This window comes from Crocodylus porosus, unplaced genomic scaffold (assembly GCF_001723895.1).
Source record: "Crocodylus porosus isolate Cpor-Errol unplaced genomic scaffold, CroPor_comp1, whole genome shotgun sequence".
Classification (NCBI taxonomy): domain Eukaryota; kingdom Metazoa; phylum Chordata; order Crocodylia; family Crocodylidae; genus Crocodylus; species Crocodylus porosus.
In genome coordinates this window covers 76,968,010-76,984,622 of record NW_017728886.1, presented here as the reverse complement: position 1 = coordinate 76,984,622, position 16,613 = coordinate 76,968,010, and the positions used below count along the sequence as shown (strand labels likewise).

General features: G+C 38.0%; 1 protein-coding gene across 4 annotated transcripts in view; it reads left to right on the top strand.

Annotated features, from left to right (window-relative positions):
- NPHP3 (nephrocystin 3) overlaps positions 1–16,613 on the top strand; it is a 41,856-nt gene that overhangs the window by 14,661 nt on the left and 10,582 nt on the right. For 3 of the 4 annotated variants that reach the window (XM_019536872.1, XM_019536863.1, XM_019536889.1), the window contains 12 exons: positions 580–723; positions 1,244–1,341; positions 1,696–1,798; positions 2,450–2,532; positions 3,798–3,936; positions 5,111–5,275; positions 6,647–6,741; positions 8,417–8,539; positions 9,938–10,127; positions 10,261–10,502; positions 12,102–12,177; positions 13,417–13,544. In XM_019536872.1, coding sequence (XP_019392417.1) covers positions 580–723; positions 1,244–1,341; positions 1,696–1,798; positions 2,450–2,532; positions 3,798–3,936; positions 5,111–5,275; positions 6,647–6,741; positions 8,417–8,539; positions 9,938–10,127; positions 10,261–10,502; positions 12,102–12,177; positions 13,417–13,544 — 1,586 coding nt within the window. The remainder of the gene's footprint in view (positions 1–579; positions 724–1,243; positions 1,342–1,695; positions 1,799–2,449; positions 2,533–3,797; positions 3,937–5,110; positions 5,276–6,646; positions 6,742–8,416; positions 8,540–9,937; positions 10,128–10,260; positions 10,503–12,101; positions 12,178–13,416; positions 13,545–16,613) is intronic. The other variant, XM_019536882.1, reaches the window with a different exon arrangement.

Here is a 16,613-nt window from a genome sequence, read left to right as displayed (position 1 = left end):
TATATATGATAAATAAGGATCCTGATCCTGTCAGGATCTCACAGAATTGAAGCTTTCAGAAAATGGAAGTAATTTTGCCCCCTTGCAGTTCTTCTGGTATTAGAGGCCTGAACATCTAAGGTAGGCCCCAACCCCCATTGTATCTTGGCTAATTCTTCATGATTTTTAATCCGATGATGTCTCTGTAGATTAAATGCACAGAAATTCTGCAAAAAAACCTCCTTTTTCTTAACTTTCATGCCTCTTCCAAGCAGTGAAGGGGAAATGACCTCTCATGAATATGTTTGGAAAATTTATCAGAATCTCTTTAATTCCCCTAAGCACTCTGGCCACGTCTACATGATACATTTAATGCACAGAAGACTAATTCTACTGCGCGTTAGTGCACCGGGCAAAACCTGTGCTAATGCACAGTGGACTTAGTCTAATTCATGTTAATGTCACTAAAAAAGCATTCATCTGCACTAATGCGCGGTAGCGCCGATTACAGTGCATTTAGTACCTGTAATTATAACACATTAATGAACATGTAGATGTGCCCAGTAAAATTTAATTGCTTATGCATGTTTAATTATACAGCTGATGCAGCATTCTTGGTTAGTGTCACCTTTAACACTGGACCCCTCAAAACTCTTGGAAGAGTTTCCTCGTTGGCTGGAAAAACTTTCTGCTCGTCACCAAGGCAGCATTATCATCATTATTGATTCTGTTGATCAGATACAGGTATGTTTCTGTTCTCCGTAGCCACCGTTAATGCCAAATAAACTTGGAGTAATAGAATAGTTAAGTAATATCTGTGAGATATTAGAAATGAATGTTTGGTTTGATACAAAGAAAATAAATAGAAAATATTGTGTAGTTTTTGTGTATAGATTTGAAAAATATGTTGGTCTTTATAAGTTTTATCCATAAAACGTGGTATTTGTGAAATTTGTGGTTTTTTTGATCTGTCATATTATGTAGTTGTTTTTCAGGAGATCCAAGATTGTGGAGTCACTTGTGGGCCATGTTGTTTGTTCAGCTGATACAGTTTGAGTGTAAAAATACTATGCAGCTTCAGTTAATTTATCACTAGGCTGATTTCATGTCAAAGGACAATTTAGCTTCCTATAAATTAATGTGGTCTTGAATTCTTAAGAAAACTGAAGGATCTTGCTGGGCTGAACAGTCAATGAAATGATAGTGATTTGTGGCACTTGTTTTTAATGACTTCTGAATTAATGGACTGAAATTTGTCTTTAAGCAAGCTGAAAAGCATATGAAATGGCTGATAGATCCCCTACCAGTGAACGTCAGAGTAATTGTATCTGTGAACGTAGAAACTTGTCCACAGGCGTGGAGGTGTGTAACTGTTCATGAACATTTCAGAGTAATCTGGGTTTAAATATACTTGCATGCTTCATTTGAAAAAAATTAACTTGGTTGCAAAACAAAGTGCTCAGTTCTCAGTGATTTTAGGGAGAGCATGTTATTCTGCAGTTAAAGCGGGAACAAGATCAGCATGGTAGTGCTGTAACAGTTTTAGAACTGATGTAGTGTCAGGGTAAGGCTAATGGTCCTAATATGTTTGTATGATTAAAGTGCCTTAATTATAGAAGAATGTAGCTTCAACTTCTGCATTGATACCTTTTTAAGGTATTTATATCTCTTTTCTTTAACATATATCTCAGTGTAATTATGTTTTGTCTCTAAAAGGTTGTGGCCAACTCTTCATCTTGATCCGTTGAATTCTAAAGATGTGAAATCTCTCATTAATGCAGAATGCAGCTCTGCAAACATTAAATTAACTAAAGAGCAGGTATGTCTGCAGTACTTCCATAAAACAAGTTTCACTGTAGTGTTACTTTTTAAGGAAGACTTGGGAAGGTAAAATGAGTATAGTAAAGGCAGCTGACAAAAGCTGATTTCTGCTAACATTTCAGTAGCCAGGAAAATGATTTTCTTTCTGCTATAACCATTGTAAACATTGCTACTTCAACACGGTATTTTTGTCCATGGACTGGTAGTGCTAAATGCAGAGTGTGTGTGATAAACTATTGACCAAAGAACTATAACTACAGTTGTATATAGTTCCACAGACCTGTTCTCCTATGTTAATTACAATATGAATGTTATCATGTTGTAATAACTTTTTTTTATTACAAAAAGTATTTTTTCCTTGCACATGCTGGAACATTTTTGCAACACATTTTCTCCTCTTCTTGGGGCCTGATCCTATAAGATATGGATCACCTCTTGCGATGATCTAATCTATCTGGTCCTTAGTTTTAAAGAAAACATCTACTTCATTGTAATGCATTTGGTGAAAAACACATGGCGTTTGTATACTGCTCACAATGGATCAGGTTTTTGCCTTCTATATGCACATTCTATGTTTTTGTCTCTGATCTTTAACTTCACAAAGTACTTAGTGTTGCATTGTTTATAGCATTTGTTTAAACTGTCCTAGGAGAAGAAGCTTGAGAGACATTGTCGTTCTGCTACAACTTGCAATGCTTTGTATGTCACTCTTTTGGGTAAAATGATTGCTTGGTAAGTTGAGATGATCTGAAATTGCCATGTGAATCAGTAGGTTATAGAACTGCAGATATTTTTGTTTCCATATCATTGGGCATTTTCACATGTGTTGTGGGAAGTGGCACCAGGCACTTAAATTAGCAAGCTGCAGTAATTAAAAGCACCTGTGTATCATGTGTATCAATGTTGCTGCGTGTCTCCACTCTGAAAAAATGGCATTGGGGTACTTTGAACTAAAGCTTCTAAAATGTGTTTTATTTCAAAGCACACCACCACCATTTTTTTCTGCATGGAGACAAAGGCGACACTGATGCACTTGATGCAGATGGCTGCCGGGGCGTGTCAGTTTTTGTGCTTCAACAGCCTTGATTAATTGAGTCTGCTCTGATGCACTGGAAATCCGGCATGTTGGAGCAGGCTTCACGTACCTGTGTAGAAGCCCATTACATTTAATCCATAGATAATTATTCTGGTTGGAGGTGAATCTGGTTTAGCAAAGAAAAACAGACAGTTGTTTTTTTCCATTTATTAAAAAAATAAAATTCTGTACAGAACTTGTGATCTATCTCACTTTGATGCAATTGTTTGGATTCAGTTGATCACTGAATCTGTTACATGGTGAATGATAAATTTATTAACCAGGAAATCAAAACCCGTTAATCAAATCCAAGTCGTCATTCCTTGTGTGACTCCTTATTTTTGTCAATGCATTTATTCCCATTTTATTTTGTGAAGTGCTCCATCAGAAAATCTTTAGGTGTGTTGATGTGCCAAATAAGATACATTATATATTACAAGGCCAGAAGAGAACACTGTAATCCTCTGTTTGCATAACTTAGTCCATCAGATTTTCCTTTGTCGTTCCAGCAATTTAACTTGTGTAAGAGAATACTTTATTGAACCTGGCAATAACTAAACTAACATAGCATAGTTAATCCTGAAGACATGTTTTACAAACATGTTAAATAATGTAACGGCATCAGCATTATTTTTATGTATGGTGTTCTTATTCCCATTCTGTTACCTGCTTAAGTAATGATATACTATATTTCATACCCTCTTCAACAAAAAGGGAAGTCTTCTGGTTATTGGCAAAGGACAAAAGGAATATATAGGAGATGTTTTAATCTCTGTGGGTTCCACTCCTACACCTCCAGAAGACAGTATGAGTTCAGAGCTCTTAGGACTTCACAAAGCTGATTTTTAGTACTTTGTATTGGTCTTGTCAAGCTAAATTTAATGTACCTTTTTTAAAAAGCCCTTCTTGTCCATGTGGTTAGTGCTGGAAGTGAAGAAAATATTGATGAAACCCTTCAACAGTGTTTCCAGTGTCAAGATACAGTGTCCCTGTATAGGCTTGTTCTGCGATCAGTTCAGGAGTCTCTGCCAAATGATATGGACAGAGACCTTATGAGAGAGGTAAGCACACAGTGTGAAGAAATGTATATGCTCTCCTGTAGTTGTTCTCCATAAATTAAAAGCAAACCAGAGGGTTTTTATTGGCTCAAAGTGATAGTCAGTAACGTCATACGTTATGAGGTTTCAAAGTTTTGAGTTTGAGTTCTTCACATTTGTTCATACTGAAGTCTCGCTTAATAATAGTTTTTTTTAATTTCTTTCTACACATTTTAAAATGCTGAAAGAGGTAGTAATCCTGTGTAGTCCACAGTAGAAACCAATTATTGTCCTATATTGTGTTTTATCTATTAGAACATTGAACCTTAGGCATTCAAAAACTAATATCCACTGTTTGGATTATTCTGAAAAATCAAAAAAAGGAAAACACTAGCAGCCAAAGCTGATCCTTAGGATAATTTCAAAGGTCACATTTGTCCAAAAAACTTATAGTAGTTGTGTTTTGTGTTCCATTTTCACTCATTTTTGTGCTGTTCTCATGAAATTAAAGTCTGTATATTTTATTGAACAGTGTTTCATACAATTAAGCTTGCCTAACATTCCCTTTTTGCTTCAGCAAAACACGTTTTGAAGATAAAAGATTAATTTGATTTGCTTTTTAGAGTAAGATGGAAAATGACAATTTTATATAACAATTTTGTGGGTTACAAAGACTAGTAATTTACCCTTTCAGTAATATTTCCAGTCTATATTTTACCTGTTGTCTAAAACAGTTAAACTATTAAAGGTTAGACCACATCCATATTTCTAAAATACCTGTATTACACACTGAAGACACAGTTTCGTATATATTGGACATGTTTCTAAAGTTACTATGTTTGTAAAACATATTGAGCCGAAATGCTGCCTTTCTGCACTCAGTAAAAACCCTGAATAACTCCATAGAAGGTAATGGGATTGCCTAGTGTAACCAAGTGTAATTTTGCTTGTCTAGAACATCTGCAGTCGCATCTTTAGAATGAAGTTCATTTATGAAGCCTGGTGTGGGATCTAGGCTTGTTTTCCTCTTTGCTACCTGAACTGTGTCTTTGATGTACTAAATCTGTTGCTTTACCAAGGAAGCATATATTGTCTTTTAACACCTAGCATTCAGTTTTTGTGTTGGAAATTCAGCATAACTGCATGACGGTAACTAGTTGCTAAATGTGCTGAATCTGTTAACTTTTGTGCCCCCCAGGTTCTCTGTCTCATCACTGTCAGCCACAATGGAGTGAGCGAATCAGAAGTGATGGAACTTTATCCTGAACTGTCCTCTGCGTTGCTAGCCTTCTTAGTTCACAGTCTGCACAAGATGTGCTTGCTGACATATGGCTGTGGTTTGCTAAAGTTTCGGCACCTCCAGGTAAGGTTCTATAACACGTACAAATAATTTTTCCCCCAAACTGGAAAAATATGCACGGATTATGCTTTTAATAACTTTGTATATAATCAGAAATAATTTTGAGTCCAGTTGTTTCTCCAGATTTACACCAGAATTCTGGCTTCTGTCATTCTGTCTTCCTATAGATATGCTGCACATTTTTTTTTTTTCCTAATTGTCTACTTTTGTGTTGGCATTTTCCAGAACTATTTGAATGGTAGCAAAGCTATAGTAAATAGACTTCCCCAGCACCTACAAAATAAAAAATTAAATTGGTCAGTAGACTAGTCATTTGTTAAGCCTTGGAGTAGTACCAAAGAACAGTGATGGTCCAAACATGACCATTTCAAGACGTGCTGAACCACACAGCTTCAGAATAAGTTCTGGAGATCCCATGGTACCAGTGATATATAACATTAATTTTTAGTCTATTAAATAGGTCTCATTCTCTAAATTACATTATCTGAAATATGTGCATGTCTTTCTCCTTCCCAGCACATATGGTATTTTGTAGGGCATTTTTTGGTGTTTCAGATTTTGTTCCTTGCAGTTGTAGGTAAGGGTTTAAAGTGGAAAATTTTAGGATTTCTTCATTTAGCAAATGCCTGTGTTCCTACATGCAGTCCTATGTTCCTACATTCCTTCAGTTATCATCTGACGTTAGGGGCTGCTCTCATGAAAACTTTAGAATTATGGTAAGTGATGTTCACTGGCTGAAAGCTTGGAAGTCAGACTTCGAAAATTGTTTTTCCATTTTTCATTAACTTTTGGCTGCCCTAGAAGACTATGACACATCAAAATCAAGCCAAAATTGAAGGAGCAAGGAAGATAAATAGCATAACTTGATTCTTAAGCAAGATCTAAACTAAAGAGCTTTAGCCTAATATCATAAAATAACTTATTCATGGTTGAGTACTAACAATGTTTATTTTCAGTAATTTACAAAATATAAGACCATTAATACCTGTACCTAGAGTACTTCCCATTTTCCAGGAACGTTGGAGTGGCAATTTCAGAATTAGACTGACATCAAAAAGGATTCTGTTTACAAGGTCAAAAGGAATACAGAGGCCCAGTGAAGTTGTTTGTAACTGAAGGAAATGTCAGGCTCGCTTTTTTTCCAGTGTTGATGTTCATACATTTTCTCCTTAAATCACCTAGGCCTTTGTGGCTGTTTTTAAACTCATTTTATAAAGCTGATTTACTTTCAAGATGAAGATTCCGTTAGCATCAAAAGATCAAATTTCCCAGCCCAAGAGCCTTGGTTGACATTTGCGTTGTATACTGATGCCCCGTGCACTGTCAATATTTAACAGATAAATGCTAATTAAAAATAATGACTCTTTTTTTCAGGCTTGGGAAATGGTGAGATCAGAATACATGGAAGAAGGTCAGAATATTTCTTCATATAGACAAAAGCTGATAGACTACTTTGCAATGCAGCTAAGGTTTGTTATAACTTGGGCTCTTTATAGATAGCAGATTTTCTCATTGTTTTCACGTGGTTTCTTTTATCCAGCTTAGCAATCAAATGTTGTAAAAAGAATAAAACTTGTTGTTTGATCTACTTATTACTGATGCAGTGACCCATATTTTTGGAACAGTGAATAGTGTGGGAGGTGCTGTAGACTCTTAATTGGAGTCATCAAGGCCATACCAATTATCTTGTTTCAGAGCATGTATCGTTGGAAGGAATGTACTAATTTGTTGTGAACAGGGACACAAAAGCAATACAGGCCATAACAGGCCTGCAAATCCAGTAGCAACCACAGGTCAGACTGTGGTAAAGGGAAGAACACCTCCCTCAGCTCCAGTGCCCGAGCATAGACCTTAATAACTCAAGCCTGGATTTTGATTAGCATAACTTCTTTATTTTTATTACACCTGTGAAAACAGAGTAAATGGGGACTGTTAATACTAGCTGCTGGCAGATGTTTGGCTCATTTTACTTTTGAATGACCCTATACTTCATTGGTTCCAAGTGTGTGTTGATGGCATAAAAAGACGGTAAGACTTAGGATATTTTTTTAAGTGTAAAGTGATGCAAGCTATACATATACTATGGGCTCTACATTAGCTATTACCATACAGGAAAGAGAAATGGAAGTCATTGTAGACAATTCACTGAAAACATCGGCTCAGTGGTCAGCACCTGTCAAAAAGGCAAACAGTATGCTAGGGTTTATTAAGAAAGGAATTGTAAACAAAATGGAAAGTATCATCATGCCCCTTTATAAATCCATGGGCATTCATGAATGTTGAGAAATACCCTTGAATATTGTGCCCAGTTCTGGTCCCCACACCTCAAAAAGTATATAGGAGAACTAGAAAAGGTACAGAGAAGGGCAGAGAAGGATGATTAGTGGTGTGGAGGGACTTACATATTAGGAGAGACTAAAAAGGCTAGACCCATTCAGTTCAGGAAAGAGACACTTGAGGGGGGACATGATAAGGTTTGCCAAATACTAAGTGGCAAAGAGAAAGTAAATAGGGATTTATTTACTCTCTTTTACAATACAAGAACTAGAGGTCACAACATGAAGCTAGTAGGTAGTAACTTTAAAACTAACAAAAATAAGTTATTTTTCACATATTTGTATAATTAAAGTGTGGAACTCATTGACACCATGTGCAGCTGACAGTTTAGGTAGATTCAAAAAGTAATTGAACAAGTTCTTGGAGGAAAGGGTGTATTGAGTATGGGAATTAGTAATACAGGCTCTGAATTAGAACTTCCTGTACCTTAAATGGTGGAGGCTGCAAGTGAAAAAGGAACAATGGTGGTGGGGGAGAAACCTTGGTCAGACTCAGTTTAGCATCCACTCTCTGCCATTGTGTGAGACACAAGGTACTGGGCAAGATGGGCCAATGGTCTGACCCAGTAATGTTCTTAAACTATATTTGAAAAGTTCCTCTTTATGATCCTCCTTTTCCCAAAAAAGCAACACTAGGGAAAATACAAAGTATGTATAAGGTAGCTGGTAATCTAATGACTTGAGACCACGGGCTTTTGGGCTTATAGTTGTGGCAGTTTTATATCTTAATGACTTTGCAAATCACATTTGCACATTTTAAATATTAGGACTATAAAAGATTTTATTTTGTTGGCTTTTCTTCTGTTAGCCAAGACCAAGTGACTTGGAGAAGTGCAGATGAACTTCCCTGGCTTTTCCAACTTCAAGGTGACAAGCAGAAACTACACAAATGTTTGCTGAATCTCTTTGTATCCCAGAACCTTTACAAAAGGTAAAAGAATGGCTAGCAACCTGAGTAGTTCAATATTAAGATAAGAAAGGAAATAAAAAATTGTCTTTAATTGTTTAAAACATAAGTCATGAAGATGACAAAATATGAGGAGAATATAAGCTAGGCCAACATGTAACTATATATCAGGATTGAAAGCTAGCAGAAGGATTTTTGGGGTATATAGCAGAGGCAGCCCCCACTACTCAGTAGCTAAGGGGTTACAGCATTCATTGAGAATACAGAATACTTGGGCTCAGCTCCCAGGAATCAGGAAAGCTGCCTGAGGAGATTCATCCTAAATCTCCCATCTCCCAGGAGAGTGATTTAGAGAACCATCTGGCATGGTACCAGGGCAGTTTTTAATTTCTTCCTCCTGCAGCTGTTTTACTTTACATGGAATGATTAAGTAATTGGGCCAGAAACATGAGAGTAACTGTCTAGTGTACAGGCTGGGGTACTTGTGTGGAGAAGGACAGACATGGGTTCCAGTGCCTGCTACAGTGAGTATTTCATTATTTATCCAATGACTGTTAAGATAATTTTTTGTTAAAACACTCATTTAATGGATCAAGAACAAGAACGTAGGCTCCAGCCTCCCCCTGCTTCAGTGGTGGATACCCCAACTAATTATTCAATGGAACAACTTCACCAGGAAAGATGGAGAGCTCTTCTTACCCAGAATAGTCTAAGACCTAATGGTTGGGGCACTCTTTTGGAAGTGGAAGATTTAGATTTGAATCATCTTGGGCTGTCCACTTTGAGTGAATGGAAGGACGGGGGTATGGAATAGGACTGTTTATGCCCCTGCTCTTCTGTGAATATATCTCTTAATTTTCTTTCCTTTTCTTACAAGTTCCCAAAGGTGAAATGGTTTGTTTCAAATCAAATGGACTTGGCAATTTTTTTATTATAAGAAGTACTGAAAAGAAATCAAGATTTTCTCCCTCTCCCTTTCCACTTTTTTTTTTGCCAAAAAACAACAACAGAAAATTGTTGGTGCTAGTAACTGTAAAATGATGCTAGTAACCATGCTTCAGTGTAGGCTGTATCTGCATATTCTGCTGTGTATGATAGACCCTTCCTTGTTGACTCTTAACCATGGTCCTGTGAAGATGTGCATTGGGGGTGGGTACGTGTGTGAATCTGCTATCATGGAGTATCTTTTAATTCTGAGTCAACACAATTGGGAGATGAGTAAGGGGATATATCAATTGCCTTATATGTTACACAGAAGTAACCTCCATGGAGCAGTTCTGCAGATAATTTTTAGTGTAAGGAGGATATCTGGCCTGCATATACCCCTTACAACCTGAAATTTAGCTGAGAGGATGGGTTTCTGAGTACTTTATTTTTGTTATTCTGTATTTTTCTTCTAATATATTTTCCCTATTACAACAGGGGGCATTTTGCAGAATTGCTGAGTTACTGGCAGCTTGTTGGAAAAGATAAGAGCTCCATGGCAGCTGAATATTTTAACTCTCTAAAGGAATATGAAAAAAGCTGTGAGGGAGAGAAAAGTATGCTCTGTCTGGCTGATCTTTATGAGACTCTAGGCCGGTTTCTTAAGGACCTAGGCCTTCTCAGTCAGGTAAGTGCATCTCTGGACCAGTGTAAAAACAAGCATGAAACTTCACCAGAGCATGGCATGCAGTGTTCTGTTCCAGTCTGCTTTATACACAATCTTGCTTGCCATAATCTTCTTCTTAACTTACTTATTACAGGCTGTTGCACCCCTTCAGCGTTCTCTGGAGATCCGAGAGACTGCACTGGATCCAGATCACCCAAGGGTAGCCCAGTCCCTTCATCAGTTAGCAGGAGTTTACATGCAGTGGAAGAAGTTTGGAAATGCTGAGCCATTATATAAGCAGGCTCTGGAAATCTCTGAAAATGCTTATGGAGCTGAACACCCCAGAGTTGCTCGTGAACTTGATGCACTTGCAACGCTGTACCAAAAACAAAACAAGTAATATTAACAGAATTTTTATTTTCCCCATTTTCTCAGAATGTTCAAGTCTATCAAAGTGATTACATTATTCATGGCTATGGTTGCAAATTTTAATAGGTTAATTTTAATTCATGTGTATAACTGTCAGCAACATAAATAAAACAATATATCTGTGTCAAAAGGAGAGAGAGAGATGAATAGCAGGGGCCTACCAAAAGGGTATAATTTATATGTATATATTTTAATTAAACATGCCAAAGACTTTTTTTTTAATTAATGTTCATGCAGAATAGTCATGAACCAGCATGACCTAAGAGTTAGATATCATTGTTAACATCATTTTGCCTGTCTTTATCAGTGTGCCTGTGATGATGGGAGGGAAAAAAAATCTCCTAAATATATTTTTGCTAGTCTGATGAACTGAAGTACTAGCCCCAAACAAGAGTGTAGGTTGAATTTTGCAAGTCTAAGTGGAGATGTCACCGTTATCTAGAATGGCAAAGTGTATCCAAGTACAACGTTTTACTTTATTTTATTATTGCCCAGTGAGGTAAGAAATGGTCTCCCCATTAGACACAAAGGTAAAATGCTTTACTCTGTATGTGCATCAAATAAATGGCTTTGTCAGTGACAGAGTCAAGGTCTTAACTGTAATCCAGTGCTTTTATTGGATTCTCTAACTGTAATCCTTCCCCCACCACATACTTGAATGTCCTGAAAATTTCTTGACCCTTCTTAAGAGACCAGTCTTCTTCCTGTTGTATATCCCAAGATATTGAAGGTCCAAAGAAAGGAGTCCTCCATTGTTTCCAGAGGCCAAAATAATATTCATGTGGAGGGGAAAATATTGGAGACTTAAGGCATGGACCCATAAAATAAGTTACTGTGAAGTAAGGCTTCACATATAGGCTTCTCTACAGCAGCTATCCATGTCCACGTTCTTAATCCACAGTAAATGAAGGCTAATCCCACAGTAGTTTGCTTGCTTCTGAGAAAGGAATAGGTTCTCACATTTTAGCCCTTTGTTGTTGTTCTCACATTTTAGCCATTTTGAAAGTGGTTTATGTGCACTGAACTTCTGTTACAGATTTGAACTGATTTCCAATCATTTATACCAGTCTACATGTAATTTCCCACCCTAGCCCTTGTCTTGTCTTAAGCATTTAGTGTACTTTCATTTTTGACGAAAGGTGAGATTTTCAAAACTACTTCAGTAAATTTTAGGGGGAATTGTGCTACTATGGGTATGTCTACATGTGCATTTAAACATGCCTAAATTAAGCAGGTTTAGGCAAGTGTCTACAAGTGTAGGCGTTAAAACACATTAATGCTGCATGTGGAGTGACTTGGGACTAAATTTAGTCCGAAGTCAGTCCACACGCTGTGTTAATGCACTTTAATTATTTGCACCTGTATTTGATGCCTGCATTTGCAGATATCAATTTTAGACGTGAATAGGCTAACTTTGCCATTTTTAATGCGCATTTAGACTAATGTGCTTTAAAGCGTCACGGGTAGGTGCGCCCTATGTCACTTAAATGCTTTTGAAAACCTTACCCAAATTACATACACTGCTGCTATGTATAGCTTTCTAAGGTTTTAAATGACTCTTTTCAGATATGAGCAAGCTGAACACCTGAGGAAGAAATCCTTTAAAATACGACAAAAAGCAGCAAGACGGAAAGGCAGTTCGGTAAAGAAAGATCTGATACTTTATTAAATTAAAATATAAGCAAGATGTAACTTTGTTAAATGTCTGAACGGTTCTATAAATTCAGTGCTCAAATGTTCTAGATTATTGAAAGGATTGCTGGCTGATATAACCAGTTTAAGAGAAATGGCCTCCTAAACTGATGCTTTTTCAGCTTTTAGTAGGATTGATTACAGGTAGATAAATGCAACTGGTATATACTGGTGATTACTAGAATATAAAGATGTGGTTGTAAAAACATACTGCAGATATCAGGTTTTATGGTATTCAGAATTTGCACTGATCTTATTTGGAAAGTGAGAATGGAGAAGATATCTGAAGTTGTCTGGTACAGAGCTGCTTCTACAAACACTGCTCAGTGAAGTACATGGTTGCCATGAGTAATCCCAGTAATGACAAAAGCATTAATCAATACATTTGGTTATACTTACTAGGTCAAGGCCCTTCCCCGCCCCCCCCCACCTTTGACATTTTTTTTCTCATTTTCCTTTGATTTGTTTATGTATAGTATCCAGCTGGATTCTTGTGTCAGAGATTATCTTTGCCTTGTAGAGAGAGAGGAGTGCTTGTATGACAAGAATCCAACTTGTCATACAAGCAAGTGCCTTGCAGAAAAGCAACAAAAATGTCATTTTCCCAGCATGGTTATTTCAAGATAAATAAATTCTGGTTGCTGGGATTTTACTTTATCAGCTTTTTTAATAATTTTAGTTATGCAAAGATTTTATTAGCCCTATAACTATAGTTTAATTATTTTAAGTGTTTTAAGCATTACTGAAATATTTTTTCATGAATACCAAGTGAAAATTAAAAGAGCAACCAAACTTTTAACATGCCAAAGTTTTTAGCAAAATCCTTGAATAATGTCTTACAGTGGTTTTATTTAAACTTTAGAATGGGACATGGGTTTTGAATTCTATTAAGAGGTGTTAAATAATCTAAACAGATGGCTCAGACTGTAAGAAAAGTAGAGTACATTGTACAGGGAAAATAAAAGTGGGAAATAACAGACTAAGGGTGACAGTTGGGTGAAATATTATGGGTGAAATTTGGCAAGCAGGAGTCCTGTGTGTCACTGCTCTCAAAACAGGGATAAAAATGGGACCCCTGTAGTGCAAAGACCTTCTGAAGTTCTTCTGCACAGAAGTGAGTTTCAATGATATACATTCAACTTTTTTATACAATAGTGATGGATTTTCCTTATCTTGTGCTTTGCTTTAGTGTGGATTTGCTCTTCTTCGTCAACGAGCCCTTCAGTTGGAAGAGCTCACCTTAGGCAAGGACACACCAGATAATGCACGGACCCTTAATGAGCTCGGAGTTCTCTACTATCTGCAGAATAATCTGGAGTAAGTAGTGTTGTAACAAATCTATTGATTGTCTTTTTGGATCAAGAAAAAAGCATGTTATGTGGAACCACCTGCAGAATTCTCAGTGCTAAGCTTAAACATACCAAATACTAAACACAGCGTCCTATCCAGTTTCTTTTATGGCTTTTGTTATGAGACTTTCCAGTATTACCTGGGCCAGTGTACAGTGACCACCATTAACATGGATATTTAGCAAGCCATTGCACTTCCTGGGTGAATTTACATGTGCAATTAACGCAATGCAATAAACTCTGAAGTTGTTTGAGCCAGAGGAGATTGTTCCCTGGTGAAGCATCTACATGTGTACCTGGGGCAGCAGCAATTTAAGCCAAGGCAGAGCAGCCCTGGCCTGGCAGGGAGCAAGGGGGACTGCCCGGGGGTCCTGGTAGCAGCATCAGGCAGTGGAGGAGTTGGTTGGGGCATGAGGGTTCTGAGAGTGCAGAGCCATGTGACTAAGTATCAGGCAGCCCCCCATGCTTTAGCAACCTCATGTCCCAGCCATCTTCCATCACAGTCTACATGTGCATTTCTGTGTAGTTATTCCATCGTAAGATAGTACTGTCCCTCAGTTAATTAGTCTACTCCACAGTAAAGCACGTGTATTTATGTACCCCCTGAGTTTAATGTTCAAGTGCTGCTACTTAAGGTGTGTTACAGGTTTTAGATGCCTGGTTTTTATTTATGCCTTTTATAATAGTTCCCTATTGTATCTGCTTACTTTATAGTGTTCTGTCTCTAACAGCAGGACATTTTTCATGGAGCAAATATTTCATATTCAAATGCTAGTGTTGTAAAGAGTTATGAATAGATTAAAGTGTGTGTATGTTTGTATGTAATGATAACATCTTTGCATCAATATCTGGCCCAGAGATTACCTAATGTGCTATGGGAGTGGTGGAAGTATGTCATGTAAAATTAACTGAATTGTGCTGTGGCTAGTTTAGCCTAGTGGGGCTGGATGGGGCCCCAGCCAAACTGTCCCTGTGATGCTAGACTGGGGCTACAAATTGAATCTGGCCTGCGGACTGGTGACTGAAGTTAGCCACCAATTTAAATCTGGGGGGGAAAGTGTGTCCCAGGTATCAGAAATTTGGAAAATGGTGATCTGGGCACTTGATGCAGTGTAAAATGACAGAGAGGTATAAACGAGGTACTAAAAACAACATTTAACTAACCTGAAAGGATTTCTCCACCACAGCTATTTTGTACTGGTTTACCTGTTACACATTCAAGTCAAAGTCAGTTTTATTATTAAGAGCTAATATTTGTATAAATTATTGTGTAAAATAATTTTGTGTTCCACATTGTCGCTTGTGCATATTTTGTACTATTTTATATAAACAAATCATTCACCATCTTCTAGCAAAGGTCCCCTGAAGGTTTGAGTTGTTTTTTGAAATGGAGCTTTCAAGGGATATTTTGAGATGGTGTGGTGCAACTGAGAGAGAAGCAATAACAGAAAGGAGCTTCAATTTTATCTCTTATTATAAATTTTAATTCTGTTTATGAAGAGAGAGCATCTTTGGTTCCTGCATGAGAATGCTAGGATTGAAACTATCTTTTGAATATAAATAGTCATTCTATCTCTGATATGAAATGAATAATTTCAGTTTATTAAATGGACCCCTTCAGGAACAAGGTTCTATAGAATTTGTCAGGATGACAGTCTGCCCAGTTGAAATGAATGCTGCAGGGATTATATGGGGACTGTTTAGTTTGTCATAGGCCTATTGTAAAACAAATGTCATATTAACATACAGCCAAAAGTAGCTAAATAAATTACATAACAGTTTGACCATTTTTAAACACTTGAAAAAGGGACTTCGGAAAGAACTATTTCCTCTTCATCATGTTGGGACAGATCATAACATGTAAGTTAACATATCTCTGTTGATATCAGTGGAGCTATGCTGATCTATAGCATGTTAGAATCTAGCCCAGGGGTCGGCAACATTTTTGGCTGGAGTACCAAAAACACCCCAATCTCCACCCATGCATTCACTTGGCATGCTGGAGGCAGATGGCAGGGGACCCATGAGGGGCCTGGTCCTTGTTGCTGGTGGCAGGTGCATGTGTGCCTCCAGGTAGACAGCAGGGGAGGGGCCAGGGTTGCACTGCCCCAGGCTGCTTCCTGGCTGTGTGCCCTGAGTCATCTGTACAGCTGCTGCTGCTATGGAGCTGGTGCTGGGGCTCCAGACCCTAGTGCAGTTGTTTGCAGCCTGCTCGCCGCCTCCTGCAGCTGCCCATAGCCCAGTTCAGCCGTGGCAGACAGCTGGGAGGCTGTAAACAGTTGCACTGAGGTTTGGAGCCCTGGAATCAGCTCCATGGCAGTGGCAGCTATACATGCACCCCAAGGCACATGTGCAGCCACCACTGCCATGGACCCTGGACCCTGGTGTAGCTGTTTGCAGCCTCCCAGCTGCCTGCTTGTGAACAGCCTAGGCTTCATGGCCAGCAGCAGTTGCCCAGAGCCCAGGCCAGCTATGGCATGCTAAGCAAAACGGCCCTGCATGCCATGCTCTGGCATGCATGCCAGGGGTTGCTGACTCCGATCTAGCACATTATATGAGATCCTACCCCGGTCTCTCCACTATGTAGAGAGACATTATAATTTATTTTGCAATCTTTGAAATTGTTTGCAAAGAATGGTACATTCTAATAGCTATTTACTGATTCTCTACATCCATAATTGTTCTACCTGATAGCAAAACTTGATTCATGTGGGAAGTTGCATTGAAGCATGTGTTACTACTCACTTGAGTAAGGACTATTTACATATTTAAGGGAATGAATAAGACTAAATGGGAACATTCAAAAGATGATGTCCACATATACAAGGCTTTCTTCCAGCACAAAAAATAGCTGTACAGATGTTTAAGAGATTTCTTGCTGATAAAAATAGCTCTCCTGCAAAAAGAGGTAATCCCAACAAGGGTCAAAGGGAGCAGGAGGGCACATAAACCCCCATGGCTCACTAAGAGCATCCGGGAATGTCTCCTTGCTAAAAGGGAGGCATATACCCAATGGAGAGATGGGGTCATCACCAAG